This window comes from Pseudozyma hubeiensis (genome assembly GCF_000403515.1).
Source record: "Pseudozyma hubeiensis SY62 DNA, scaffold: PHS15, whole genome shotgun sequence".
Taxonomy (NCBI): Eukaryota; Fungi; Basidiomycota; class Ustilaginomycetes; order Ustilaginales; family Ustilaginaceae; genus Pseudozyma; species Pseudozyma hubeiensis.
The window spans coordinates 83,240-104,419 of record NW_012133797.1 but is presented as its reverse complement, the minus strand read 5'-3'; the positions used below and the strand labels follow the sequence as shown (position 1 = coordinate 104,419).

The 21,180-nt window shown below is 57.8% G+C and overlaps 5 protein-coding genes across 5 annotated transcripts; 2 read left to right on the top strand and 3 right to left on the bottom strand.

The window, feature by feature from the left end:
* Positions 1–150: 150 nt before the first annotated feature.
* Positions 151–5,125, bottom strand: PHSY_001247 (hypothetical protein; the record flags this gene model as incomplete). The annotated part of the gene is made up of 2 exons (XM_012331879.1): positions 151–3,749; positions 4,252–5,125. The coding sequence occupies 2 exons, from the start codon at positions 5,123–5,125 to the stop codon at positions 151–153; spliced, it is 4,473 nt and encodes a 1,490-aa protein (XP_012187269.1).
* A 1,896-nt stretch (positions 5,126–7,021) lies between these two features.
* Positions 7,022–7,255, top strand: PHSY_001246 (hypothetical protein; the record flags this gene model as incomplete). Its single annotated transcript, XM_012331878.1, has 1 exon — positions 7,022–7,255. The coding sequence occupies one exon, from the start codon at positions 7,022–7,024 to the stop codon at positions 7,253–7,255; it is 234 nt and encodes a 77-aa protein (XP_012187268.1).
* A 1,556-nt stretch (positions 7,256–8,811) lies between these two features.
* On the bottom strand, positions 8,812–9,114 carry PHSY_001245 (importin subunit, putative; the record flags this gene model as incomplete). The annotated part of the gene is made up of 1 exon (XM_012331877.1): positions 8,812–9,114. The coding sequence occupies one exon, from the start codon at positions 9,112–9,114 to the stop codon at positions 8,812–8,814; it is 303 nt and encodes a 100-aa protein (XP_012187267.1).
* An 89-nt stretch (positions 9,115–9,203) lies between these two features.
* On the top strand, positions 9,204–10,895 carry PHSY_001244 (glycosyl hydrolase; the record flags this gene model as incomplete). The annotated part of the gene is made up of 1 exon (XM_012331876.1): positions 9,204–10,895. One exon carries the CDS (start codon positions 9,204–9,206, stop codon positions 10,893–10,895), a length of 1,692 nt encoding a protein of 563 aa, XP_012187266.1.
* A 168-nt stretch (positions 10,896–11,063) lies between these two features.
* Positions 11,064–20,801, bottom strand: PHSY_001243 (hypothetical protein; the record flags this gene model as incomplete). The annotated part of the gene is made up of 5 exons (XM_012331875.1): positions 11,064–11,623; positions 12,246–12,320; positions 13,153–14,013; positions 14,312–14,458; positions 15,722–20,801. 5 exons carry the CDS (start codon positions 20,799–20,801, stop codon positions 11,064–11,066), a joined length of 6,723 nt encoding a protein of 2,240 aa, XP_012187265.1.
* Positions 20,802–21,180: the final 379 nt, after the last annotated feature.

The window sequence follows — 21,180 nt, the reverse complement described above, 5'->3', positions numbered from 1 at the left end:
CAGTCCCCCACACTCACCCTGTAACTTAACCATGTCTCTGAAACCAAAATAGTTCCATCAAAACTACATACAAAGAACCAAAACGAACCGTTCCACCTTCAAAAGAGTGTGATATTATCGCGTACCTTCTTTGCAAAAGAGAGCTTTTTTTTACTTGTTGCGCTTGAACCTGCGGAAGAATCCGCCTTTGCTGACCGAGCTGCCCGCCTTACCCGAGATGGCCGGAGGTGGAGCCGTCGGAACGCTGATGGTGCTCTGACCAGGAACTGGTGGTGCCACGGGGACGGGAGGCATGGTGGGTTTGCTGTCCAGAGCGTTCAGGTTGGAGGCTGTGAGAGGCGCGGGTGCGGTGGCCGCGGCAGCAGTGGGAGCGGTGGAAGCCGGAGCCGCGGCGGGGGCGGGGGCGGGCGTACTGGAGGCCGGGGCTGCACCTGTCGTGGTGGAAGCAGGCGGTGGCAAGATGACCCCAACGAGCACGGAGGTAGGCGCATTAACCGAGTACATCGACGTAGACGGTGCAACAGCGCCGGCATTGCCGCCAATCGAAGAGCCAGGCGCTGTCACCGAGTACATCGACGTGGACGGTGCAACACCGCTAGCATTGACGCCGACTGAAGAGCCCGGCGCTTTGGCTGTGTAAAGCGTCGACGAGATCGAACCTGGCGCGGTAGGTACGTATCCGATCGATGGCTGGGGAGCCGCAGGAGCGACAGTAGCGGCAGCACTGCTGGGTGCAGTTGCTTTGCCAGCCGCCGATTTCTTAGTGCCGGATCGCACCGAGGCAGCATCGCCAGCCGTCTTTTTAGTCTTGGGCTTGACCGTGCCCGTAGCCTCGCCCCAGCCACGAGTGGCAGATCCAAAGGCCTTTCGTGCGCTCGAATACCCATCATCGTCAACATTCTCCTCATCGCTGCTGTCTGCCGTATCGCGAACGCGGCTGGTCCAGCCGGAGCTCTGGCGGCCTCCGGCGAGATCTATGGGACCGGCTTCCTTGGTCGGCTTCGCAGGCGCAGCTGGAGGAGGCGCAATACGGCTGCTGAGCTGCGCGCCGCGCGCAGCGAGTGGGTCTTTCGCGCTATGCTCTGTGCCTCGAGGCGTTTCGGCGTCGGTGGGCGTGTCAGGAGGGAGCTTGACATCCGGCGCCATGCGAACGCTCTTGCGGCGACTGATGGCGCTGCCCGACTCGCTGGGCGCCTTTGCCATCGCCAAAGAAGAGTGGTTGATCGCTTTAGCGGGTGAGAGCGAAGCGGCGGCGAGGGCCGGTGCGGCGACTGCAGCAGGAGGACCAGAAAGGCCTTGCAGGCCTGCATCGGGCTTGTGAGCTGGATCGGCAAGGGCCGACGAGGCCTGCACTTGGGCAGCCCTCTGAGCTCCCTCCTCAGCATGGTGAGAGGGCTTGACGGGCGATCCCTCTTCGGACGATGTGTCGCTCACTTCAGGCGCGCCCGCTCCATAGACGCGGCTTGGTTCGATCTTGACCTTGCGGTCCGTCAACCTTTCGACGCCCACGTGCTCGACCACGGTGCCAAGTGGCGTCGCGTTGGCGGATCTCTCGACAGAGGGAGACTGGCCGTGTTGCTGCAAGAATGCCTTGTACGTTTGCTCAGCGCCCGGAGTGACGACGGCGTCTTCAGCGTTGCTTCCCATTGTCACAGTAGAGCCACGTCGTGCGCCATCAAATGAGACCGAGAAGGGCTCGGAGCTAGGCATCTCGAGCTTGGGCATCGGTGCCTTGGGTTGTGGAGCAACAACTGCAGGCTCTTCCTTTTCAACATCTTGGCCCTCGCCAGCATCGACAGGGACATCGAGACGACCAGTACCGTCAAAGCCCTTGTCCTCCTCGATGCTGAGCACCGACTGTGGCGCTGCTGGCGCCGTCGACTTGGCTTCCTCGGCCGTCTCCACCGCAGGAGCTTGGGTTGCTGCAGGCTCCTGAGCTGCAGGTGTCTGTGCAGCAGCGGGTGCTGCGATCTGTGGGGATGCGGATGGCGGGGCTGCGGCTGGCTGCGTTGGCGCGACAGACTCCGGAAGCGGCGTCGACGTGACAGGCGCCGGTGCTTTCGGGATGGGCTCCATCTTTGGCTGCGGCAGGGGCTCAGCTCGGATGCTCTGAGTGATGTCATTGCGGAGCGCCGATTTGATGGGTGTACCTGGCGTACCGGAAGTACCTGCAGACAGAGGCGCTGCCGCTTTCTTAGTGGGAGAGGAGGGGGCGGCTTTGGCACTGGCGGTGCTGTTGCTGCGACTCAAGGTTGGGGGCTTGAGTGCCGACTTGAGCGGTGGCTTCTGGCTGGCGGAGGAGATGATCGAAGCAGGGCGCGAGGTGTTGGCAGCTGCAGGAGCGGGTGGCAGCGGCGCCAAAGAGGCGGGAGTGTTGGATGCAGGAGGTGCCGGAGCAGCAGGCTTTTCCTTGGGAGCCGCTGACTTGGGAACAACACCCGCCATGGCGACAGCTTCGTAGGCTGTCATCTGGCTGCCGGATTTCTTGATCCACGAGTCGGCGCCGTACTTGCCCGCATTGGGATTAAAGATGTTACCACCAACGAGACCGGTGCCGGCTATGCTGGCACGGTTCTTCTTCTTGGAGCTGGTCGACTTGAGCGTGGAGCTGCGCGAGAGCCCAGGGCGAGCGTTCGCGTCGGTGGCGTTAGTGTTGTATTGCAGGGAAGATAGGTCACTCGAGACCGTGTAGCTGGCCGAGGGGCGCGTAGGTGCAGTGCCGATCTCGCTGCCAGCGGTGGCACGCTTTTTCTTCTTCTTCTTTGTCAAGGTTGTGTTGGATCGGATGCTGTCAGCTCCACTGGCGAGCTTGGTAGGAGCGGCAGCGCCGATGCCGCCACCTACCACGGAAGCGCGGATGCGGTCAATCTCTGCCTGCTCTGCCTCTGTGGCACGGTTGCTCTTGGGCCCGGGCAAGATGCGAGAGGTGAGTTTCTTGCCTCCGACATCGCTGCCGCCCTTTGCATCCCAGCCGGGACGTGCCTGATTGACGTTGCGGAACACCTCGCGAGTATCCTCTTCGTCCGAGCTGTCGGGCCCGGCGCGTCGGAGCGAGGCGAAGCGACGACGTTCGCTCTCCTGCTCGACGTTGGCGTTTGTGCGGGTGTTCCATCCGCTGCTGCTACCGCCACCACCGCCACCGCCACCGCCGCCACCGCCACGCTCGTCTTCAGCGGATGCGCCGTTGCGCATATCAGTCTTGAAGAGGCGGCTCACTTTCCCGATGAGCGAGTTGCTCGACTTGCGTTGATGTCCGTAACCGCCTTCAGAGTCGCCGCTGCGTCGAGACATGGAATAGCGGGGTGGACTGGAAGGGGAACCGGGAGTGAAGCCCTGGTCGGCAGAGGTGTCTTGACTTTGACCGCGCGCGTGGTTGGGGTTAAATCGAGGCGCAGTGGGCACGGCGGGCATCGGGACACGCCCAGCGACGTCTTCCTTACGAGGTGGAGGCGGTGGTGCGGATCCGTCGGCAGCTGCGTTGGGGACGAACGAATCGTGGGTGTCTGCTGCTACGCCAAGCTCATGCGGAGCAGGCAGGCGCGAGCGAGGCTCGACGAAAGCACGACGGTAGTCCTCCTCGCTGTCCGTGTCGGAAGGAATGCCGTCCTGCTCCTCGACGTCCTCAAAGTGCGAGGTGTAGCGCTGGCCGAGGGGGACGTGCGAGCGGTCGTGGTCGATGACTTGGCTGGCGGATTGCGAAGGTGTTACCGAAGCACCGTCAAAAGGTTGCGGGTGACGATGGTCGTGACCTGTTCAGAGGGAAGTAAGGAATTGCAGGGCGAGAGGTGAAAGTGGAGAGGGCCAACGACGGAGAGGGAAATTGGTGACAAAGGATGTGCATGAGATGCAGAGGCCAAAAGCGGAGCAGTGCATCCAGCCGAGTAATTTTGGGCAGCGAATTCGGCGTCCGTGCAGTGCAGAACGCAGATCGGGGCGAAAATCCGACAAAGGGAGGTCAAGACAGGCAGTGTGGGAGGGAAAAGACGAAAAACATGCAAAATAGCGTCAGCGATCCCATTTTCTCGCCGACGGCAGCCGCCGCACACAATGGAGCGAAAGAGAGAGGGTCTGGGCTCGAGATGGCGGATTCGAGTCGCAATTCGTCGGCAGCGAAGCAAGCAAGCCCGCTTGAGCGGGATATCGGTTGCTTGCCTCCGACGCAGAGCACGGAGCGCGTCGATCTTGCGATGTGCGACGTGCAACGAGAATGCCACAAGGCCGCGACAGAACACGACTGGTCTCGAAACTTACCTTGAAGATGCTTGTGGAACTGGCCTTGTTCGTCACGTGTGAGGTTGGCACCGTTGCCAGCGACAGGAGAGCCATGGGCGCCATCGTAGCCGCCGTCTGCGTACGCGTTCTGTGGAGGCAGGCCGGGAGCACCAGGATGCTGGCCGGCGTAGTAGCCCTGGTCGAGAGCGTGGTTGTCGTAGGCGCCCGTCTCGATGCCACCGTCGGCGTACATGCTTTCGTATTGGCCACCGCCAGTGACTTGCAGCAAGGGGCCGTGCGTGTCGAACTCGTCGAGCAGCAGAATGGCTTCCTTGGCGGCTTCCACGGTGGCAGCGCCGGCATCGCCCATGGTCTTCATGCGCATGGTGAGCGCCTCCTTGAACGTGCGTCGCTTGACGCCAACAAGAGCTGCCTCTTCGCTGGCAAGCACCTGCTCGCAGGCGTGCAGCTCGCGCTGCGCTGCGTTGACCTTGTCCATCTTCTCATCTTGGCTGAGACCCGAGTCCTTCTTGGACACCTTCTTCTTGCTCGCCTTGATGAGCCGACCGACGAGGATGTCACGGTCACGCACCACGGAGCGGATGCTCTGTTCGCGATCTAGGACGTCTTTGAGCGCGCTGCGGTAGCCTTCCAGCGCCTGGACATGGGTGCGCTGCGCATCAGCCACGGTGCCCAGGATCTCGGCAAGCGCTTGCGAAGCTTTCGAGATGTCGGGTGCCTCAGAGGTTCCCCAAGCTGCCAGAGCGCTCGCAGCGGCATAGGCAGAGATGGACGAGGCTGCGAGGTTGTCGATGTAGCTCTTTTCGCCTTTGATCAAGTTCTGAAGCAGTCTCGAGTCGGTGGGATGAGGCCTCGAAAGGTTGGAATGGATGGCTTGCGGTGCGTACGACATGGTGGGTGGTGATTAGGGGTGATCAACCTTGGTGCAGCTCAGTGTAGCGGGTCGAGTTCCAAACGAAAGTCGTTCCTGGGCTGGATCGATGCCAAAAGAGGGTTGCTAATCTGCGTGTCACCAAGCTAGACGACTTGAGGGTGTACTCGCGGCAGCTAGAAGCAGACTGCTCGGGTATCAAATCCAGGTAGCGGAGGGTATCAGTGAGCAGCTAGAAGGATGAGTATGTCCTGTCGAATCGCCTTTCCGCGTGATGTGAGGGAAGGTGACTAAGAAAGCGGTCCGAAGCAGAACACGAAGGTAAGGTCGATCGTCTCGAGGGTGGAGGAAGGGATGAACGGATGGATGGAAAGCCAAACAAGACTGGAAGCGAAGCAATGGTGAGCAACCGCGATTTGGCGAATCGGAACAGGAAGTGCGAAGCAGCGTTGGACGATGACGGTCAGCTGCGAGCGACAACGGCATGCAGCCAGCAGGCCAATTGCTGTCTCTGCGTACAGCGCCAAAGCACGCCGGACGCCGAAGGTGGAGGGAAGGCGAGGCGAGGCGCTCAGGTAAAAATAAATATTCTGAGATGCATTGAAAGAACACTGGCCAGGTGCCGTTCTGTTTGTCCGTTTCCAGACAGCGGAGGAAGAAGGGCTTTAGCACAGTCACGAGCGAGAGCCAATCTGCTCGCTCACGGCGAATGGGTTGGATGGCTCTTTCACCAGCTTCAGTCTGGCGCAGACGCAGGCTTCTATCACTACAATTGCGACATAGACTGAGTGCGAGTCTCTTCAGTCGTGTACAGCGTCTGCAGCCTTTGAAAGCTTGCCTTCGCACCATGACATTGTTGTCTCTCTGAAAGAAGGACACTGGATATCATGAAGGAATCGAGTGCGGAAACAAGTTGCAGAGGAGGCTTGCTTAGGGCCTTGCACCACCGCACTTTTCTCTTTGCACAGCGACCACAGCAGCGATTTGTCGAGGGTTTCGTGCCCATCTCTTCTTTGGAGGCTGACTGAATCGACGTGTTTGAACAACCTTCCACAGGGGAGTCACGCTTGAGGCGCTACATCCGCGGCGGAATGACGAGGCGGGTGCATCTGCTGCAGCTGCGATGATCGTCAAAACAATTGGACCCGCATCGTCGCGCAGGCGAGACGGGCTCGAATCGCAGGAAGGAAGAGGCCCAAAAATAGAACATGTTCGGTGAAATGCGTATGCGGTCGACATTGATGATCGGGTCCGATCGCGCCGTGCTCACCCACGGTTTGTCGATCGATCTTGGGATGATCGACCGATGCTGCCGTTCAACAGACCACGATGAGATCTGTGAGGTTCAAAGAAGTCCTTTGACCGGTCAACTTTGGACCTGCGTTTTCGCCGATTGTCCAGCCGAGCCAAGCCAGAGCACAATGTGTTTCGCGGCAGAACCCCAAAGCGATCCAACCTGATGCTGATGCGCGGAGCCACTCCGGCGAAATTGTTTCGTAACCTACAGGCGGTGGACACAACGCCGCACTCAAATGAGGTGGGGAAGAAGCCTCTTCATTACCCCGCAGACCGGCAGAATTGAGTTGAGATGAAGTTCAATGAAAAGGCCGGGCGGTCTGCTGACAGTAGTCGAGCTGGGAGGAGCCAGAGGCAGCAGAGGTCCCGGCCCCGGGAGAAAATGCATTGCGCCGACATGGCACCGAGATGAGGCCGTGGGGCAAGAAGAGCAATTTCGGAAAGTGCTCGGTCGCATCGTTCTCCTCCTTTGTCCAGTGTACACATCGTCAATCAGCACCATGGTTGAAGAACAAGGTGTGCACGCCAAGGACAACTGAGCACAGACATCATGTTACGTGTCGCTGAAGGATTGTGTAGAGTACCCAAGATCGGTCAGGTAAACGGTTTCTGTGCCTAAGCATGTTTGGGGGCAAAGAGGAGTCGGTCTTTGAGATTGGCGTGGTGTGGGCAGAGCAGCGCGGAAGTCATTTCGACGGGACCGGCTTCAGCGAGGGACAGCATCTCTCCGCGGAACGATGCTGTGGTGACCAACTGAGTCGATGGGCTTCCTCGAGCCTGTCGTCGGTAGAACCAATTGTAAGCGTCACGGCGAGCTCGACCCTCGTTACCGTGCCTCTCTTCGTCGAAAGCTAATACAATAAGCACGGCGTGGGCTGATCCGATTCACACACAAACAACTCATCCATCTCATCGGCGAACTCAAGGCCCGACCTTGCGTTATTGCTGAGACAAAGAATTGACCGGTGCAGGGGAAGCTGGCTCGCTTCAACTACGGCCTAATTCATGTAGGCTCCACAGAAGCAGACTGACGGTCGAAGCTCGGTTGGACAATCAATCGGACGATCTTCTTCGGGTATCTCTGTGACAATGCCCCGGCTGTAGTGACATGGCTGTTCATGGGTACGCCCTCGACAATCGCTGCGATGACAGGCGGTGCAGGGTGGGTGCTTTGCTGCCAGAAAAGGGCGGTTACTCGTCCACGCAGACACATAATCCGCAGGGGTTTGGCCGGTTTTGCATCCACGGTGGTACTTCATACCACTGTCATGAGCACAGTACACCAGTAGTGCTGCACGATTCAGTACCCCGTTTGATGCGCTGCAATGATTGATCAAAGGGTGAGGTTCAGAGCTGGCATGAGGGTACTGGACAGAGCTGTGGGGAAGGACAGGACGCCGGCGAGACCGACTCTTCCCACGCGTCGAGAGGATCTCCGGTGATGCTCCGACCGAGCTCCTTTTTATCGCGCTGCTGAATGGAATTTGGTGACTGAGACGCCCAGCAGCCCGCTTTCGTTTCTTTTTCCTTGGCTCGGTCTCGCTGCTGCGTCGGTGCGGACAAATTTTGGCGAGCGGCGATTCCCGCCGTATTGGAAAGCAGCAGCTGCACACCAGCGCCGAGGCAACTCCCCACAAAGCCCAGAACTCTCGACCAAAGGAGGCTTTCGACGAGTGTCCACATTCTCGTCCCGTTGGCCTGCTTTCATACCATCACCAAGAGCCCTCCCTGTTGCCCTTTCGGGGCTCTCGCTGGAAGTCGAGATTGTCCTGCGTGCTATCTTTCTCCACACCGTCATCTTCAGCATCATCCTCGCCGCCGTTGTTCCCGTCCACCACCTTCCATCTACGCTTCTGCTCGTCGCCGTCACTGCACAACTTCAGGGTAGCTCTAACCACTTCGGAAGCAGCTCCTCCTTCTTTTCACCCCCACGACATCCTCGCGACGCACACCATCAGAACAAAGCGTTGGACCATTTCACAGCAGCAAGAGCAGCGCATCGTAGCTACTAATTCCGAACCTATCGCCGTGTGAATCCTAACGCAGAGGACCGCCACCTCCGCTCTCTTTCGGGGAATCTGAAACCGTTCAAGCTCAAAAGCGACAACTCTGGTCTACAGGCTTTCATTCGACTCAGCAAGCCAGCAAGTGCGATACGCAACGCCCCGCCCTCACTGGACTCGTCAATCTTTGCCGCTTATTCAGCTAACTCTTCGATCAAGGCCGGACTCTTCAGCATAGGATTAAGCTCGAGCCCGACTTCCGCTCTGCAACAGGCTTCCGTGAATACCTTCACGTCACTCGCGTCAAAGAGATTTGCTGCACTCGCCCAAAACCTTACGTCTGCCATTGTACAGCCATTCTCCCGGACAGGCTCCAACTCTCATTTGGCTTGGCAGACAACACCGCGCTTATCTTTTCCCCGACACCCGACCCTTGAACGCCGGACGCTCATCTTCTTTGCTCAGTCGGAAAACCCGCGGCTCGATAACCTCCTTGACTTCATCGCCGGCAACAGGTGCACCTCCATCACCCTCTTGAAATGTCGCCCGTTCCCACTCAGGACTCGATCTCTGTGCTTCAAGACGACATGCAGACAGCACATGCATCGGTGTTTGAAACGGCGCAGAAGCTCTCCGCGCCGTCTTCCTTGCTCGTCGATAGTCGAGCTTCAGCAGCTGGATCCGATTTCTCAAGCTTCTCTTCGCCGACATCGTCTACATCTCCTGCAGAGCTCCCAACTTCCACACCAGCATCATCGGGCATCCCGTCTCCACGAGACGAGCTTGCAGAATCGCAAACGATGAAAGGCGCAACAGCAACCGAAATCGAATCCAGTAGCGTCCTCTTCGACCAGTGGCGACCGACTTCGCACTTCCTCGGTCCTCATGGGTGGATGAACGACCCTTGCGGACCTTCCTACGATCCACGCACGGGCCTCTATCACCTCTGGTACCAATGGAACCCGACAGCCTCGACGTGGGGCAACATCAGCTGGGGGCACGCTTACAGCCGCGACATGATCCACTGGACATCTCGATCCCATCCCGTGCTTAGTCCTGGCGCAAATCACGATTCCGAAGGTGTCTTCACCGGATGCGTGCTTCAAAGGCCTCCTCTCGGCACAGCCGAGGAAGCTGCAGACAGTTCGGAGATGACGGCACTCTACACGGCTGTATCCATGTTGCCGATCCACCACACCTTGCCGTACAACTACGGGTGCGAGAAGGTCGTTCTCTCGACCTCAGCTGACGGAGGTGAAACGTGGACTCCGCACGGAATCGTTGTTCGTGGACCTCCCGAGCATCTCGATGTCATCTCTTGGCGCGACCCGTACATTGCACAGTGGCCGCTCCTCGACACGCTACTCGGTCGTGACCCTCAAACCCCTGGTCTGTACGCCCTCATTGCAGGCGGAATCAAAGACACCACACCCACCACCTTTGCCTACTCCATCAACCCTGCCGATCTCAGCCAATGGGCCTACGTGGGAATGCTAGCCGACGTCGGTGTCAACTGCAAAGCTGCGCCTTACGGTGTCGATCTCGGGAAGAACTGGGAAGTCGCCAACTTTTTCACGACAAGGGATGCTGAGCGCAGAGCTGCTGAAGCAGAATACCTGTTGATCAACGTTGAAGGGTGCACGGAGCCCGGTCCGGCGAGGCAGCCGGTGTACATGAAGCTGGATCTGGAGGCGACGCGAATCGGAGAGGACGGCGAGATTCGCTTGCAGCCGGCGAATGTGGGTCTGCTGGATCATGGATGTCTGTACGCAGCGAGCAGTTTCCACGACGAGAAGCACGATCGTAGGATCATGTGGGGATGGATCACGGAGGATGATTTGCCAGAGTCGTATTACGACAAGCAGGGTTGGGCGGGGTTGATCTCGTTGCCTAGGGAGCTGTTTCATCACCCGACTTCGAGCGAGTTGGGCATCCGTCCGGCCGCAGAGGTCGAGGAACTGCGCCGTGGAGCTCAAAAGATTGTTTTCTCTCCGCAAAGTACGCTTCCCGGTACAACAGTCGAGCTGACCGAAGGTGCGATCGGAGACGCCGAAACGCTGTCTGCAGTGCACGTGCCGACAATCACCAGCCGTTCGTATGAGCTCGAGATGGATCTCATCCCTGCGCAACCCGGCGTCGTCGTCGCTCACAGCGAGGACCTCTCCACGCGCACCCTCATCTACGTCTCTGCGTCCAACCACCTCGTCGTCGATCGAACCTACTCTGCAGGCAAAACCTCAGTTCTGGCCAAAGACATCAAGGTCAACACCGGTACGCTTCGAGCATCCCTCTCCGCGTGCGAGGTGCACAAGCTTCGCATGTTTGTGGACAACTCTGTGCTCGAGATCTTTGTGGACGGTCTTGTGGCGGTTTCCACGCGTGTGTATGCGGATGCGGGGGATACGGGGTTGTCTGTTCTCGTTGGGGATGGGGGAGAGGCGAAGGGGGAGATTAGGATCTGGCATGGGTTGGATCGGGCTATTGTTGCGTAGAGGGTTGGGTTTGCTTTGCATATTCACTGTTCTTCGGTTGTGCTTATCTGTCATTGTTTTGGGATTGAAGCAATTTGTATCATTCATTCACACATGCTCCGTCGTCATCTAGTTTCGAATTTCTTTTGCATTCGTACATTTTGGTTTTGACATTCGGTGTAGAAGATATCAGAGACCCTTCTCCGAGAGAGCGAATGCGAAGGACCTGACAGCGGTCCAAACGCCCTGCTTCTCATTGCTCTGATGCAAAACATTGGCGCCTTCGGCCGTCTTGAACACCAACAACAAGGTCGCCGTTGGGGCGGCGAACAGCACGTCTCCGCCGTCGCCCTTCTCGTGCAACGTTACAACCTCCAAGGGGTACTGACCGCCTCTGGGACCGCTCAAGGTGTAGGTCTTGCCGGCGAGTGTGATTTCCCTCGAGTTTTCCTTGAGTTCCTGCTCCGAGACGCTGGGGGCAGAGGCTTGGGTGAAGACGTCGATGAGTTGACGGACCTGTTCCGGCTCGAAGGATTTCGTGAAGGACATTTGGGAGCCGTGCACGGCAAGTGCGTCTTCCTGGTCGAAGATGGCGTACTCGGCGATACCGGAGGCGGAGGGAAGCTGGAGGGAGGCAATCTCGGAGAAGTCAAAGTTGGAGAGGATGGATTTGCGCTGCGGGCCGTTGAGGTCGGAGGCGGCGGCTTCGGTGCCGGAACCGGTGTGGGGGCCTCGGTTGATGCCTGATCCTGCCATGATGTTTGAGAGATGTGTGTGGGTTTCGTGAACAGAAGGGTATGATGTTACTGTTGTTGGTGGAAAGCCAGGAGACGGGTTTGAGGGCGAAGGTATATATGTCGTGTCACTCAGGTCGGGCAGAGTGAAACCAAGCAGCGAGCAGGGATCAACAAGCTTGGCTCGAGCGGCATTGTAGCTACAATGATCTTCGCCAAGTGACGCAACCGCTTTTCTTCTCACGAGGTCCTTCTGACGTCGACACAATCTGTGACCCTGACCCTGTCCATGGATCACCTTTCCGGTCGTGTGAACTCATCGCACACGAACACGAACTTGACTGCACATGAGCACACAATAGGCTATCTTCCGACTACTGCACGACTCGACGCGTGATGAGTGAGGAACCACAAAACTGTGTCGTAGGATTGCACCGCTGTGTATCGCTGAATGAAGAGCCAAGGCACAATGTGACAGTCGTTGGCGTCGAGGGTTTTTTGGTGTGTCAGCTACGGCCTCCACTTGTCAGCGATCTGACGTGCATGCGTAGATGCAAAAAATTCGCCGACGTTCCCAGTTTCGCCCAGATAGCCAGAACATTTGGAACCAGAAGCCCTGTGTCTGACCAGGACATACCGGCTTGTGTGCTCAGAGGCAAAGCAATCGCAAGGGTCCCTGGGATGCACGATGCTTTCACAACACCTGGGCTGGCTGCAAAGAAGTGGAAGGAAAAGCTTGGGTCCCGAATGCAACGTTGTATTAAAAAAATATACTTGTACACAATAAATGGGCAAAAAAACAGGGTCACGAAATTCGGGCTAGCACCGACGATCGGGGACGAGCTTCCAGATTGGACAGATTGTATCGTCGTGTTGCGTCTTCCGAAAACTAGGCTTCGATTCCTCATCCATTCCCTTCCTTTCAAGCCACCTATGAAGTCCGAGCCTGTTTGATTGGAACAAAAAGCATCTGAGCTGAACAGAAGGCAGTTGGGATTGAGGGTGAATCCGGAGGACAGCAAGGTGCGCCTAGAATCGTTTCTTTGAGCTTTGCGGTCGAACAGGTGATAGATAGGGGGACCGAGAACAAGGAGAGTTCGCAACAGGTGGTGGCACCGGAGGCGATACTATCATCGGACCGTGTCCGGTTGAACGCCTCGTTTGAAGCAAGACCAGCGGCAACAAGGGACTTGGCGATCTGCCGTCAGTAGACAAGGGGCTCAGTTGCCACCTTCTCCCATCCACCATAGCTTCAGCCTTTCCATCGCCTTCGTGACTTCCCTCGCTACAACCAGAAACCGGCGGGGGAAGACTTTCTGGATGATCTCGTTGCCAGTACTCTTGACTCGAAGAGACCTGCTCGTGCCGCCTTGTCTGACACGCCCTGAGCTCGCGCAAGTCGGATCCACACCTCATCTCGCACTGCTCCCCCTCCTCCCGCGCAGCCTTCATCTCCTCGGCCACCACTCTCCTCAAAATCAAATTCGCCAACATCACCATCGTATACAACGCCCCACTCAACAGATACAGAGGACTGTACCAACCCGTTTCGCTACTGCTGAACAGACACAGACTGCTCAACGAGTAGCCCGTCAACAAGATCTGACCCTGGATGCTGTACATCGCCAGCTTCCAGATCACCCTTCGAGCGGCGTCCATACTGGTTTGTCCTCGCAACACCATGAGTCTAGCGATGGTGGTGAGGAGCATGCACAGCTCGATCAAGATGAACACGACGGTCCAGGAATCCAGGATGCCTTTGACCCAGTGTTGTTTCTGCGGGTCGAGGAGACGGGTTTTATACCCGACGGAGTAGAATGCTGCTCCAAACCAGTTGATCAGTGCAAACTGGACGGAGATTGTAATCACTGCGAAGGCGAAACCGAATTGGGTGAAAATGCTTCGTGAGTCGAAGAGCTTCGCAATTCGAATAGCAAAGTACATTTGTCCAATCGCAACTGGTATCCCGCTCAAGGTGTGGAACGGTACGACGTAAACCTCGATCTTGTTGACATCATATCCTGGGTTGGAGTAGAGCTGGAAGAGATCGCCAATGTAGTACGAGATGAATCCGTACAGCGCTAGAGCGAGGTTGCAGAGGACGGACAATAGGACCGAGATTCGGAGGAGGAAAGGATCGCGGTTCTGGGGTTTGAAGAAGTAGAGGTGGAAGTAGATGCAGAAGAGCGCGAGATTGATGCCACAGAGAACGGACAGAAGGAAGACGAGGATGAAGTAGGGCCCGATGGCAGCAGCCATGGAGATGGGCATGAAGAGGGGCGGTGTGCCGTGCGCGTACATTGCTTCGATATTGAAGGTGGAGGCCATCGTGAAAGGACTGTGAGGGAAGACAAAGAGGCCGGGCAGCGTGCTTGGAGGGGAAAGACCTACAGGGGAGTCGGGCGCTGCGTGGAACACAAAGAGGCCGAAAGAGTGAGTATTCTACAGGTATCTAGGAGAATTGGGATGTTATATGTGTCGACAGACATCACTGTGCCACAGAAACATCTCTTCTGCCAGCATCACCGCCGCGGCCGCCTCAAGACTATACGATCAAGCAACCAGGAGTGCGCTTCATCCCCGCTTCCGTCTGGTCGGACAGCATTGCAACTGCTGAATTCCTGCCAAAGTTTTCCACAGAACCGCGACACGAGTCGGTGCCAAGGGGCAGCCGCCCACACGGGGAATGCTAGACGCACCCACCGACGCTGCTAGACGCCCACTCGATGGCACACCAGGCGGTCGGGATAGGGATCCAGTCCGCCCAGGAAGTGATCTTGATAGGCACGGTCCGGCGCAAATACGCGGACGACTCAGTTGCGGTGGCACTGTTCTTGGGGATATACAGTACTGTGAAAATGGACATGAAGATGGCACGGATCTCGCAACCTCTCGATGCGTTCAATTGAGGTCGCCGAAGGCTCGGTCCACTTCGTTCGGAGGAGAATCTTCCATGATGCCGCTGTGATCGGTTCACAGCCTGTCTCAGTTATCACGGGTCGATCCGATTCTGGGGATGCAGCCAGCCGAATCTGCTTCAACCCAAATGAAGTTTTTCTTCGATCCCGGCCTGCCAACCGGAGATGAAAACAAACGATCTGACCGCGTCTGTGGTTGTCAAGTGAATTGGTTGCAAGGGGGTAAGAGATGAAGGAGTAAGGCGGTTGCTTTCAGAGCGATTTAATGAAAGATCCAAGGGCAGGACCTCGAGTTTCATTCCACCTTGCAACGTCCGCACAGACTGAACCACTCTCACTCTCACTGATATTTGAACACAACCCATCTCGTGTCCGCCAACATACAGTATCAGCCAAAATCTTCCTACTGACATCACATCGAGATCGCTCACACAAATACAGTATGAAAGCCTACACTTCCTTCATCGCCCTTGTAGCCACGGTGATCTTGCTGGTGAGCGTCGGCGCCCAAGATACCTTTTTCATCCAAGGGGAAACGCAGTACCAAGGCTACTGCGGCCGCAACGCTCCCGCGCCTAATCTCGGTGCCATCTGCTTCCAGACGTCCTCCAACATCAACGAAGATGTCAGAGCAGGATCGAACGAGCTGACTGCTTTTACAACCATCAATGGCCAGGGTAGGTTATACGCATGCAGAGACACCAGACTCAGGACCAAGCTGACTGATTCCAAATTTTCTGCAAATTCGTGACGATCGCGGATCCCTCCGACCAGGTTTCGTCGTGATCATCGGTCTGGCAGGCAGCACCGGATTCTTCACCACCGACAAGGTCAGAGTCGATATGGTCGCGATCAATTACCCTGCTTGGTCGAACACTCCCTGTGTCCAATACTCTATCACGAACGTTGGGGCTAAGACGGCTTCGAAGGTGGGACACTATTGCCACGGTCAAGGCGCCGTGTCTATTTGAGCTTCTAGACTTGCACTCAACAGATACTCTCGCACTTCTCAACTGCTATGAAGCTTGAAGGCATCTTTCAGGGGCTGTATATCACGAGCATAGCCTGCATGTATCTTCCTTGCGCCAAAACCCTTTTTTTGCAATTTCAAAACACGGCCTCTCGCGCCACAATCAACGCTGCAGATACTCCTGCCAAGCAGCGCTCTCGATCTGCGCTCTCGGAGCCTCCCTACCCGTCCACCTGGCAAACTGATGGCAGCCCTGTTCCAACAAGATCGTGATGCCCGGGATCGCAGTCCAGAGCTTTCGGATCGGGGCCTTCGTTGTGTTTGTGCCGATCGCGAGTTCGGTGGTCGTGTTGACCTGCGACACGAGCTGCAGCAGAGCGGTGTGGTAGGGTTTGTAGCTCATATCGATGACAACGCCGCCGACGGGGTTGCGGAGGATGGAGGGGGGAAGGTGGATGAGACCTGGTTCGGCGGTGAGGGTGGAACCCTCGGCTGGGATGTTGCTGACCACCACTGAGGGGGAGAGCTCGACGGGCAGCGAAGCAACGTCCTCCAGCGAGGTCAGCACGTTGACGTTCCATTCCACAGGAACCTCCTTCGCCAGCCTCTCGGCGTTCTCCAACGTTCGGTTGAACAGCAGGATCCGCTTCACACCCATCCGGTACAGTGCAAACAGTGCCGCCCTCGCAGAACCACCAGCACCGATCACCAACCCGGTCAGATTTGGATCCGCCAGGTGCGTCGTCCGCAACGACTTTCGTGCCAGAGTCTCGATCGCGATCCAATCCGTATTGTCTCCGACGAGCGAAGTGACCGTTCCCGATGCATCTCGAACGGGGATGATGGTGTTGACGGCGCCGATGGCTTTCGCTTCGTCGGTGACAGAGTCGAGCAGTTTGATGATGTTGAGCTTGTGGGGGATGGTGACGCTGGCACCGCCAAAGTCGGGGGAACGGACAAAGGCGGTAATGGTGTCGTCGATCTCGGTTGTTTCCAACAGGTCGTATCGGTGCGGCAGACCTAGCGTTGCAAATCCAGTGTTGTGCAGCAACGGGCTCAGACTGTGAGCAATTGGGGTGCCGAAGAGCGCGAACCGATGAGGCTCAGCCTGTCCGATCAGCGACAGAGCCATCTGAATCTCTCGGAACGACAGCTGACCCGGCGCAGCTTTCGACGGCATAGCTTCGTGCGTGATCGGCGTAAACACCGGGTTGACGATCCTGCTGAATTGACCCACGGCACCCATGTTGACCGCCAACAGAGGCTTCGTCGTGCTAGCCGACACCTTGGCACGGAAGCGTTCGAGGCTGTAGTTGTCCTCCATCGTATTCGCCTTGCCGATGATCTTTGCGACATCACCAAAACGACACGCTCTCGCGTAGATCTTTGCCGTAGACTCGCTCTCCCAGTCGAGATGACCGGACCAATCGTGCCACGAAGCGATGATCTCACTGTAACCTTTGGCTTCGACGACCGCGGCGAGCAGATCGTCGTCCCAGCCCAGCTCGAGATCGATGTACTCGCAACCGTGACGGAGCGCGAGGTTGATGAGCTCGAAGTACTCTTTGGGGTTACCGTCGGGGAACATTCCGCCCTGGGAGTGGGTCCGGACGGTGAAGACGATGGGGAGCGACGTGCGGTGACGCAAGGCGGCGAGTTGGTTCTTGACGTATTCCGTCGGTGGGATCTGAGGGGAGGTGACGGGTTGGCCGGAGGGGTTGAGCAGATCGGCGCGGAACTCGAGCGCATCGCAGCCGGTCTCCATGCTTCGGATCAGCTCCAGCTTGGGCACGACGTCCGGGAAGGTGAGACTGAGGAAGTACGTTCGTCGTCCGCCTTTGCGACTGTCGACGACGAGATCGTCGATCTGATTCGTGTCCGCGCCAGTGATGAACTTGAAGAAGCGCGCCACTTCCGACTCCAGGCCAAACTTCTTCTGAATCGTGAATGAAGGATCGGGTACGTTCATCGCACAAGGCTGGACAGCCAACGACTCGCCTTCCGAGTACGAAACGAGCTCGGCCGACGAGCACTCGCCGAACCAAGGGTTTCGACGACGGTAGACGTCCATCACCGGCTCGCCGTACGCGGGGCGATCGCTGGTGGCCAAAAATCTGACGATGGCATCCGTGTCGCGGACGATGTAGACGACCGGCCCTTTCGTCTGCGCGTACTCGGCCAAGATGCTTCTGCAGGCTTCCGTCTCGACCACTCCACCGCCTAGCGAGATGAGTGCGCCGCTGGGATGACGAGCGATCATTTCTTGCAGGATCTCGAGCTCCTTCTGACGGAAAGCAGGCCATCCGTGTTGTTTGACAAAGTCACCGAGGCCATCCTTAACGCCCAGCTTCTCGTTGAAGACCACATCGGCGTCGATGAAGGTACGCGAGAGCGCGGCAGCACCGATGGCTCCCAGGAAAGTCTTTCCGGAAGCACGCATGCCGATGCAAATGATGGTGGCGTCTTTGCTGTATTTGCGCGGGGTCAGGGCTTTGCTCGAGGTCAGCTGGGACAGCGACGCTGCCTGCCTGCCGTTGGTGGTGGCAGCAGTGGCCTTGTTGAAGTGCGAAGGCGAGATGCAGAGGCTGGGCGAGCATTCGGGGTCGACACCGTGGGCGCGGATGCCGAGCTTGCGCTCGAGATCGTCCCACCAGTTTGGCCACGTCTTTTCTACACATCGCTTCTCCTCCAGAATCGCACCCGGAGCCAGACTGGCGAGCACAGAGAAGGCCATGGCAACACGGTGGTCGTCGTAGCAGTGGACGTGTACGTTGGCGCGCAGCTGGCGGTAGTCGATACCGAAGATCTCGAGACCGTCTTCGTGCTCCTTGGTGTCGACGCCAAATTTGGCGAGCTCGTCCATCATGGCACGGATGCGGTTGCACTCCTTGACTCGCTGGTTGGCGATGCCGGTGATGCGTGTAGAGGGGCGAGCGGTGGAAGTGGACCCGTTGGCAGGAGGCTGAGCAGCGACGGCGAGCAGGACGGATGCGGTAAGGAAGGCGTCCGTCATGGGCTCCATGTCGACGAGTCCAATCTGACGGAGTTGGCCGATCTTAGGGCCGGTGACGGTGGTCGATGTGGCGGTCTGGACGACGGTGCAGCCCATGGGCTCGAGAACCTCCTTGGCGAAGCGCGCGTCTCCCTGGAGCGAGGCCGAGCCGATGTTGGGCACGGTGCACTCGGTGCCGGTGATGGCAGCGATGGCGAGAGGGTAGGTGGCACTGCTGGCGTCGCTCTCAATGTCATAGATGTCGGGCGAGACGTAGTGGCCTTTGGGGATGCGGTAGGTGTTCGAAGGACGACCAGTAGCAGGATCCGAGAGACGCTCGACCTTGATGCCGAACGTGGCCATCATGGCAATGGTCATGTCGATGTAGAGCTGCGAAATGACCTGACCGCCAACAAGCTCAAGCACGACTTCCTCGGCAGCGTACGGAGCGCACAGGAGGATGGACGAAACGTACTGCGAAGAGATGGTGGCTGAAAGCTGGATCTTGCCTCCCTTGAAGCCGTGAGTGGTGCCCTTGACTGCAAGCGGCAAGCAACCTTGGCCCTCGAGGTAATCAATCGAGGTGCCGTTGGATCGGAGGGCGTCAACGAGGGCACCGATGGGTCGTTCCTTCATACGCTTGTTGCCGGTAATGACGACGGGTTGCTGGTTGCCGTCGTTGTGCACCAAGCTGACGACGGTGGCCATGAAGCGGGCAGCAGTGCCTGCATTCTGGAGGTAGATCTGCTTGTCGTTGGCAGGGCGTGCGAGCGCGCCGCCGTTGCCGTGGACGACAATGGTCTCTCCACCATCCTCAAACTCGAAACGAGCGGCTTGAAGATCGTGAAGACCGGCCATCATAACCTGGGTGTCGTCCGAGTGGAGCATGTTGCGAAGACGGCAGGTGTTGCCAGCCAGAGCGGCGAGTACGAGGGCGCGGTTGGAGATGGACTTGGAACCAGGGGTGGAGAGGGTGACCTTTGCATTGTTGGGCTGCTCCAAGACCGGGGTGACGGTGGCACCAAGGGAGAGGACGCGGCGAATGATGTCGTCGCTAACGGTGGAAGCCTTGTCTTCGACAGTGTCACCGATCGAGCTCAGAAGGACAATCTTTTTGTTGCTGCCAGAGTTCTTCTTGTCGACCTTCATGATGTCGAGGAGGCGGTCGACGGTGACATCGAGCGACTTGGCGAGACGGGTGACGCGCGAGTCGGAGAGCGAGACGGGCAAGTCGTACTCCTTGAGGCAGCGAGTGAGACGACCGATGGCGACTTGGCTGAGGCCGTGCATGTAGCGAGCGACCTCGGCCTCGAGGATCATTCCGATCGAGATGCACTCTCCGTGGAGCATCTCAGGTGTGAGCACGGCTTCGATGGCGTGACCGATGGTGTGTCCAAAGTTGACGAGGTTGCGCAGGCCGGTCTCCTTTTCATCGATGGTGACGATGTAGGCCTTGACACCGACGGAGCCGCGGATGACATCGAGCAAAAGCGACTGGGCCTCGGTTCGGGTGTCCAGGGTCCTACCTTGGTCAAGTGGGGCATCTTTTGCGAAGGGGCCGAGTACAGCGGAACGAATGGCCGGCGCACTGGATTCGAGCTTTGCAAAGTCGATGGGATCCCAGATGGCCGCAGTTTTGACGACCTCGGCCATGCCGTTGCTGAACTCACGGGCGGGAAGTGTCTTGAGCCAGGCGGCATCGATGAAGACGTAGTTTGGCTGGTGGAAGCTGCCGATGAGGTTCTTGCCGAGCGGGTGGTCGATTGCGGTCTTGCCGCCCACGGCCGAGTCGACCATGGCGAGGAGCGTGGTGGGGATCTGAACAAACTTGAGGCCGCGCATAAAGGTAGCTGCTACAAAACCGACGAGATCACCGATGACACCACCACCGACGGCGAGAACGACGGCGTCTCGGGTGACACGGTGCTCAAACATCCAGTCCTCGATAGCGTTCTTGCCCTCTCGACTTTTGGAAGCCTCGCCGGGCGGGATGACCTTTGTGAGAAGCCTCCAGGTGTGAGTTGCAGAGAGATCAGAGGCGGCCTTTTCGAACTCGCGGCGGAAAGCGGTGGTGACGCTGCATCTTGATTCGAGATGCTGGTCGGTGATGAGGACGTAGGTAGAAGATGGGAGCGTGGAGAGGAGGGTCTTGGCGATGTGAGGGATAAGGTGGTAGCCGAGGTGAATGGGCGTATCCAAGCATCGAAGCGTGTGGATGGTCGCGCCGGAGAGAGGGTTGGTGGAGGGAGGAGCATGGTAGGAAGGTGTCTTTGTCCTAAGCACAGGCTGCTGTGCTGATGCTGCGGACGCCATTTTGGGATATGGATGAATGTGAAACTGAAAGACGAAGCTGGTCTTTCAACGGGCCAAAGTGTGTGGCTTTTGAAGGATTGTGAGGTTGCCGGAGCTAAAGGAAGACTGCGGGTGTCGACGGGCTTGAGCCGCGGCTAGCGACGAGCTTTATGAGACGGTTGAATGGCAAAGCCTTTGACGGTTGGGGTTGCAGGGGAGGAGAAGGAAGGAGAAGATCGTTGCAACGGGTCGATCCAGGCCTGGGTGGCAGCTGGGAAGCTAAAATGGATCGGTTGTCGTGGTGAGCTCGACCTTGCAACGCGGCGTGAGCGTATGCGAGAGGTCAAGCAGACAACAGAGGGTGCCACGATCGAGTAGGGATGAGATGATGTACGACGAC